Genomic DNA, 8,889 nt, shown 5'->3' on the forward strand with positions numbered 1-8,889 from the left:
CCACATTTGAAGTTCCTATGAGAAGACCTGTAGGACTGTGGTGTCTGTTGGGTCAGGGAACATAATAGCATAAAGGTCCATGATGAGGAAAGCCCAAAGCAAACATACAATGTTCATACATAAAATTCTTATTAAAAACTAATTAAGTAGTACTGAATACTTAAATTACCACACTAAGTATAAATTGTAAATTCTAAATTAGTCCACATTGCTTATATAGATCAGAGAGGTTAAAAGAAAAGTTGCAACTACCTATAACCTGAATGCCTGATCAGGGGTTAGACTGGAGGTGAGTCATGCTCTGTTCACAAATTCAAGACTTCGCCACAATCGCAAGATAGCTGGATAATTTTTTCTTTAAATGATCAGAAAAGTTATAGTTAGTCATTGACATTTAAATTGCCATCATAATGCTTTAGAGTTAATACTCCACTGAGATGAATGAGGCTGTTTAACTCCTTCCAAATCTATTTTTGATTGCCTCTGTAGAAAAAGACAACACTGGGGGTTGGACTTGGAACTGCTTACATTTAATGATGGTGTTCTAGCATAGGTTTCTATTAGCAAGAAGATATTGGGCTGCTGGTACTTGTACTTATTCTCTACACCAATACTGACTTGGGACTCTTAATACATTCCATGGCGAGCCCATTTATCCACTAATGCTTTAAAAATTCCCACATCCCTATCTGTATCTATGCTGGTTATGTGATATGTATGTTACTTGCAATCCCTCACAACCCAAGCCCGACCCCAGATGTACAGTACCTTCCCTCTTAACTTGTGTAAATTTGATTTGAAACATCAACTTTAATAAAAATTTTATATCTGTTATGTGAATGAGTCTTGGGCTGTCATTCTGATACTTTTCACCAGCACTTAAGAAATATTGTGCGTATTCCAATCCTTGTACTTCATGTTAGTGATTAGCAGTCAGCCATTTGTGTGACTAGCAGTCTTCATCAGTGTATCATGTAGTTCAGAACTATTTGATTAAAAAAGTAGACATGTCTCCTATGGAGTCTGCAGTGTAATCTTGTGAGGCAAGGGGACTTGAAGAAAAAGTAAACAGTTCTTGCTGCAGATATTTTTGGTTTTGAACAGCAGAGACAACTGGTATTTCTATCACTTAGCATCAGATATGAAGTGGCTACCAGACCCCAAATTAAGCTAAAATTGAAGGCAGTATGAGGAAATGTCATACCTTGGGGACTGAGAGAACCTGAACATTCACTGAAATGTCGTTATGAACAGAGAAGGAATTAAATTACAAGAGCAGGTTGCTTATGTGCTCTGGCAGTTTTAGAAATTGCACATTACTCTTTCAATAACCTCTTGAGCTGGAGTCCATAAATGTTACATGATAAAAGATGTATTCTGAAAAGGTAACATTTTTCTTTAAGTGCATTTCAGGGCCCACAAAAGTTAGGGGCTGAAGGCAGCAATTTGGGCTAGGCATAGGAGACACAGCACTTACTCAGCTTCCCCATGTAACACCATTGCATTTCAATCCTTCTTTCTCTTATTTTATAAGAATTGAATTATGCCAAACTGTGTGATAGTTTTGAAATATGGGCAGATGATAATATCATCACATTCATGTATTTTATTATCTAAATCAGGAGTTGAATCCAAGTCTCCAAAGAGGATATTTATTGGAGAGCCTCACCAATTACACCACCTAGCCCTCCAAAGGAGATTTAATTAGAATTTAATTACTAGATAACCTAATAACTACACTTTTAAAATCCCATGGAATAATTAATGTGCCTAACCGTTAAAATACAACAAGTGGCCCAGTGTTATGAAGATAGCATGGCCATCTGCATGTCGCTGAGTGGACATGAACAGTGAATACTAAGCATGTCTTCGGGATTGCCAATAATTAGTTGCGCCAGCAGCACAGCCAGCTGGTTATCTGTAGAGAAAGTATGGGGGTGGGGAGAAGAGAGCTAAAGCTGCCAATAGAATTAAAATAAGGGTGAGATTAAAAAGATGGTGGGTAGATCAGTTCAGAATGCTTGTGGCTTTCAGTAGCCTGCCTGGGCACAAGAAGGAGCAGGCTGACAGAGCAATGGGATGGTAACTAAAACAAAGCTAGTTCAGTAGATCTAAGTTTAAATGTACCAATCTTGACAACATCCCTTGAAACGTGACTTGTCAGCAATGTATCTCAGAGTAAAATACCTGGGCTAGATCCTCAGCTATGGCCAGGAAGTACTCTCACAGTGGGGAAAGTGCAAAAGTGTGGGGAGAGCATGGGAATTGTTGTATCTCAAAGGCCTAAAGAGTTTAAGGTGTTTATGAACTCCTCACTGGTCAACATTCAACAGTGATAGATAGGTTTGGGGTTGATTTTAAACAGAGGCCTTGGTTTTACTTGGTTACTTGGCAAACACCCAAAAGCATTCATTCAAATTAAAAATGTATGGATTAAACTCACAGACTCCCACACAACGAAGAAGAAAAGTAAAACAAGATTTATATTGAAACTGTAGTTAAGTGATTATACAAAACAAACTTCAGACTTACCAAAGTCCCCTCTCCTATCAGACTTATCAAACTCCCTTTGGAGTTAAGAGTATCAGGGTCTCTTATTTTCAGAACTTTTCTTTGATGAAAAGGAAAAGGTTAATTTTACTCTCAGCCCTGATGTGAAGTGCATTCACTTATGCAGTTCTTAACAAACAGATGGAGAGAAGGTGGAGGAGAGGCAGGATAGAAAAGATAGGTGAAATATGGCTTTTGTTGATGTTTTTGGAATGCTAGACCTCTGGTTAGTTATGAGTGGATGCTTTGGCTGGCACATTGACCACAACATCTGCTGCTTGGACTTTGGTTAGTGATGATTTAGTCAGGGCTGTCATCTGTTTGGATTCCTTCTCCTTAGACAAGGCAGGTTGAGATGAATGCAGCATAGTTGACTTTGGGATTTGATGAAAACCCACATTAGTGAGATAGGATAGGAGGAAAGAAACAGTAGGCAGGAAATAACGCAACAAGGGAAGGGAATATAATACATGATCTTAGGGACCTTTGTGGTGCTGGGAATTAGATATTCTGAGTGGTGGGCTAAAGACTGGATGTCAAGAAAATATGATGACTTTCAGCACTTAAATGGGAAGACTAAGTTCTTTAAACAAGAGCAAGGCCAACCAGCCTTCCTCTCAGGAAGTGAGTCCTTTAGAAGAGTTGAGAGGCGTTGAAGTGCTGGCACATTGAGGGATGAACTGTGAGGATGAACTGCCCCAAAATCTCTTTTAAAGAACCCCTAAAAGGAGTGAAAGTTGGTGGCCTATATCCTCATTGTTTTGTCCACCAGTTAAATCCGTTTTTGTAAGGCCAAATTTGGCACTGGTAACTTTGTTCCCACATTTTCTTGTTTACCAAATATAATTTCACCACAGTCCTTGATTTATATCAGTAGGCCATTTATCCACTGATAAATCAGTTTCTCTGCCTGGTTTTCTTGAATCTATTGTAACGTTTATTGTCGTAAACAACTGATCCATTTTTTGTGGTTATTGTAACATCTTATGAACTTTCACATAATTTTTACAATGGATCTTAAGGTAACTTCGTCGAGCCAGTTATCACAACACAGCCCATACACTTTCTCTATGCCATCTAAGGATTCCCCTTCTCAAGGGGATTTTCTAGTCATCGGGAAAGCCGTCCTTATGATAGCTTTGCACCAGTGCAGTAGGGCAAAGCTGCCCTAATGTAGGGGATGATCTAGCTCATTGTTTTGGTGGGGGGTTTTTCATTACTTGTTTTCTATTAAGAAAAGTACAGGCACAGTTATAATCTGTAGGTATCAGAGGCTTTAGTCTTCTAAAATCTGAAGTACATATGTCAGTGTTCCTTTGAGCCCGGTTTGAATACGGATTAATTATTCAGCTAGTATAAACTGCTGTGCAGAACTGAAAAGAATCCTTGTTTTAAAAATATACATATTAGGCCACATTCATATCTGATGTAATTCTATTGAAGTTGAATGATGTATAGGCTTAATAACATGATCTTTGGATCTGGGGGCTTTTTTGTTTGTGAAATGAGAAAAAAAGCAGGATTAAACACTCTTCATCATTCCCCAGTGAGATGATGACTTTTACCACCATTGTGTTTCTGTTTCCAGTGGCACTGCAAAATATACATAGCCCTGTGGCCACCTTCCAGAGCTAATGTACATAATCATTTTAAAAGCAAAGCCTCTCGTTTCTCTGACTTTATTTTCAATTGATTTTTGTGAACAAATATGTGCTCACCTTGTCACTGCTTGTTAGCCAGTGATTGAAATTCTGGGACTCCGCACTACAAATTAGAGTAATTTATTTAAGTGGTTTAATTCTTTTAATGTGCTACACTTTAGAATTACATCAGTCTATCATCTCCTTACTGAGCCTAACGTGCCATTAAAACAATCTGAAAAGTGGAGACCTAAGGGGAAAAAACCTCCAAAAATATCTGTTCCTGAGTTTAATTGAAAAAAACAAACAACACAAAACCCTGAAAAACAACCTAATCATTCCAAGGAGTCCCCTTCGTTTATGTTAAATGATAAATGGAGGGTTTTCTCTGCTTGGTGTAATGACTGTATCCTGGGCTAAATAGAGTCAAAGGCCAATGTGTTAATGTGAGATAAAGTCAGAGGCTGAAGTTCATATCAGCACAGTGTAAAGTTATTGACAAATTTAGAGGAATCCCCTCCATGTATTATATGAAAACATTTTCTCCCTCGTCTTACTGTTCCTCCCATTGCTACACCTCAGCAGCTCCCAGGCCTTTGCTACTTAGAAAGGATTAGTCCTGCCCCCCCACCCCGCCCTGCTCCCTTAAAAAATAAGTTTTGTAACAGTATATTTAAAAGCTTCTCTCTTGTTTTTCACCACTCCCACTTTCCTATCTCTCTTAATTCTCTCCATCCTCTTATCTTTTTCTTTGCTCTATTTACCCCTCTCTCCAAAAAACAGTGCCTTTCCCATTTCAAGTGGTCTAATGGCTGAACATTTGGGATGCTGGGAAGTAAAGGGTAATTTTGGACTCTTCCCACTTCCTGCCCACTCTCTCATATGCATGTGTGCACACACACATGTTCTTCAGGCCTGCTGATACTGAAAGCTAAGTGGAGTGTAAAGTTGACAGAAACACGGTTGAAAGATTACTGTCTTCATTGAGAGTGGATCAATCCTTGTGTTAGTTCCTGACAAATGCATCTGGAGTGTTGAGAGCAGGAACCAAAGTGAAGGGATCTGCATATTTCCTAATTGAGAAGTAGCAGTTATTATACAAATCGGAACACCTCCCGTAGCCAATCAGAATGGAGGGATTTTCATAATGGCAGTCATAGAGCTGTGAGACTCCACATCATCTCTGCTCTCTGGCTAGCGGACATCGTTTCATTTCAGAATAAGTAGTGACAGCCCTCGAGTCTCACATTGTAATGATATTACTTTCTGTATTTGAAATAACAGACTTAATTGAAATGGAAAGAAAAAGCAAAGCATATTGCTGACTTGACTAAAATTGTCACTTGCATTAATCCTTACTTTGAACATGCACTAAAAATAGAATACAAGCAGCTGACATTTTTCTTTAAAAAGCCTTTCCATCTATATTTAGAAAATCCTGTGTCAAGCTTCACAGAGATCTTTACACAGATAGTAAATGTGTCCATAAATAACCGTGTACATCTCCCCTGGTAACAATACATAACACAGTCTGGATTTCTGGGAATTCAACACCCCCTGGCCAGCTGGGTTGTTCTCAACTGTCAGGGCTTCATTTTTAAAGGAAACTTCCCTAATTGATTCCATATAAATCAGCTTGTCCATTTTTAACTGTATGGATTTTTGTTCTTGTTGTGTTTAATGTCATTCTTAGCTCTTATTGTATTAATATTTCTTCCTTTTGGATGAAAGAATATAACTCTATGAAACTAGACTTTTTTTTTAATCAAAAGCCAAATCTGCACCAAAAAAAGAGTTGTGTCAGTGGGCAACAGTTTTTGTCAGTCTGTAGACACATTGTTCTCCATTCATTCTGGGGTCCTGAACATAAACCATCCTTGAAGTGCCTAGTCATGTTACGTTTCTCTCTCCTTCTCTTTCACTGTGTGTGCTGCAGGTGGGAGAGTTCAGAGCTCACGCTGCTGAATGGACAGCCAATGTCACGGCAGAGTTCAAAGAAACCCGCAGGCGTCTAAGTGTGGAGATTTATGACAAGTTTCAACGGGCTACCTCCATCAAAAGGAAGCTCTCTGCAGAACTCGCTGTCAACCACAGTCAAGATCTGACCCCTTGCAAGAGAACCCTGTCAGTCAACCACCTCACCAGCGAGAAGGACATATTGCCTGCTCTAACAAAGACAGACAGCATTTATATGAACGGTTTGACTCCTCACTGTGTGGCAGAAGATATTGCTGTGATTGAAAATATTAAGTAGTGCTGACTTTGGATGCCAATCCTTGGAGAAGCTCTTGGCTTAAACTAGCCATATACTTCCTTTTTTTCCTATCCATGATTGATGCTAGTAGCATTTTATACATGTGCATGAGTTCAACAGAAACCACCACAACAGAGATTCAGTGTCATCATCATATCTCTTCAGACACAAGATGAATGGAATTTCTGTTGTTGATAGATGCTGGAGCAAGCAACATCCAATGCCTTTTTGTGCTCAGACAGTTGTTCATTTCTCCTAATGTGCCATATGGCCTAAAGAATTAATTATATTTGTTTATGTTAACAATGTAGCTTTGAGGGATCAGTCCTTAAATTTTCAGGGTCTACCTTACTGAGCCTAGGAATGGACCATTTATGGACTACAACACATATGTAAATGGCAAGAAATTCTTATGCAGCCTTTTACCTAAGAAATTTTTGTCAGTGCCTTATCTTTTGAAGAAACAGAACCTCTAGAACTCTTGTATGGTTTGTATTTGTTTATTTGTTTTTTGCATGAGTAATGTATTTCATTTGAGCTTTCATCTTGCCTGAAATGATGACGTTTTAAAGGTATCTTTAGCAAAGATACCAGCTGTGAGAATGGATGCCAAAAATCAACAGACATCAAAGCCACACTCCTAAATCTAGCTTTAAAGGCACTGCAGTTACAAGAGTTGCAAAAATGTCCCCTGAAAATATTTATTTTACTCACATCCAGGTGATGCATGCTCACACTGTATTAGAACCAGACCTGTAGGATTTATGAATCCATTTTGAGTTTTATTTTTCAAGCATTATTCAGCAATGTTATCCCATGTGTCAGATTACCAAAAATCTCCAGTTATGGGTAATTAAATTATTTGCTAGATGACAAGAGCAAGTAGAAGTTAATACTATGTGGAAATGTTTTAAATTGATGCATTCTAATAACCATACTCATGAAAACATTACAGAAAAATACCACAGCAATTTCTAATAATCATAAATCTGCTCCCAGAAAGTTACTCTATGAAAAGAATTTTAAACTTTTTATTTAAGCCGAGTCACACCAGGCACCTGCTGGATCCTACTGGAGTGCTTTCCTGAATGTCACACTGTACACTGGTTGCCTACACCGGAACTGTGACTGATGTGGGAATGCAATTGAAACTGGTTTCACTGTGACTTTCTACATATAAAATACAGACTTCTCTGAATACAAATACAGACATGAAGGAAAGCTGATAAATAGCACAATCTGAATGCTGATGATTGTTCAGATAGGACAGGCCGACGATACGCAGATCTGAAACCAATCCTTGGGGTTTCTGTGTTTGTTTTAAAGAAAAGCATTGACTTTCATTCTATATCTGTTGTTTTGTTTATAGTTGTGTGTGAGATTCAGAAGGAATGCAGGATAAAAACAAGGAATGGATAATTTTATCTTTTTTAAATTTTTTCATATTTTAGTCTATATAAGCTGGCTGTACATAAAATGAATATAACAAGCCCTAAGGGAATAATTTAGGCTCTGTGCAAATTAAAGAAACATTAGACTTCGTTGATTGGCCATGACGAAAATGTCAAATTTGTAGCATTTATGACCATTAGATAACATACAAAATATGAATGTTAATGTTCTGGATGTTTAATCTTGTTCTCTGATTAATCAATGCTATCAGTGTAAATATCAGTCGGCTAACATTTACAGAGAGTAAGCTTTTAAAATAAGGAAAGTTCCATGAAATAGTACCAGGCCATGCTCCTTTAAAAGAACAAGACCCTTGTCTCTCCCAGCACAGTGTTCTGAATGTCCATGTGGTGAGAAGCTCTTCTTGCCATGTATAAACTGTGAATTGTAATGAAAAATAAAGTTTTTACTTAAAATAAGCTTTTCTGAGTCTCTTGCTTGCTGCTGCCCCACCAGAATGCTGAGAAATCATTTGAGACACCAGCTGTTTGAGGGCTCGAGGGTTACAGTTTTTATACTTGTTTGCAACCTGCTTAAATTTGAGCAGTCTTAACAATGAAAAGAAGAACTTGACTCCAACAATCAAAACATTTTCTCTAAATGTTAATCAGTAATGTTCGTCAGGTTGCTACACCTTTTAAATGTTCTTTTGTGGCTATTTTTTAAAGGAATTTGGCAAGACTGACTTTCAGTTCTAATACACTTTTCAATTAGAAAGTATAAGCCTTGGAATGTATATATTGTGACAGACCCAGACGAGTTGGGGGCAGGAATCTGGTAGAAGGCAGATATACTGGCCACTCGATGAATAGTTTTCTGTTCCCTGAGTGACCAGAGCAGGTGCTGCCCTAGAGCAATCCGGAACCTGCTAGAACCAATTAAGACAGGCAAGCTAAGTAAGACACCTGGAGCCAATTAAGAACTTACTACAGTCAATTATGGCAGGCAGGCTAATCAGGACACCTGGTTTAAAAAGGACCTCCCATCAGTTAG

At 38.2% G+C, this 8,889-nt stretch overlaps 1 protein-coding gene across 1 annotated transcript in view; it reads left to right on the forward strand.

Moving 5' to 3' along the window:
* KCNK2 (potassium two pore domain channel subfamily K member 2) overlaps window positions 1–8,236 on the forward strand; it is a 148,722-nt gene extending 140,486 nt beyond the window's left edge. Inside the window, exon 7 of the mRNA XM_032778307.2 lies at window positions 6,127–8,236. Within this exon, the coding sequence (XP_032634198.1) occupies window positions 6,127–6,444 (318 nt within the window). The 3' untranslated portion in view covers window positions 6,445–8,236. The remainder of the gene's footprint in view (window positions 1–6,126) is intronic.
* Window positions 8,237–8,889: the final 653 nt, after the last annotated feature.

Source organism: Chelonoidis abingdonii, chromosome 3, assembly GCF_003597395.2.
Source record: "Chelonoidis abingdonii isolate Lonesome George chromosome 3, CheloAbing_2.0, whole genome shotgun sequence".
Classification (NCBI taxonomy): Eukaryota; Metazoa; Chordata; order Testudines; family Testudinidae; genus Chelonoidis; species Chelonoidis abingdonii.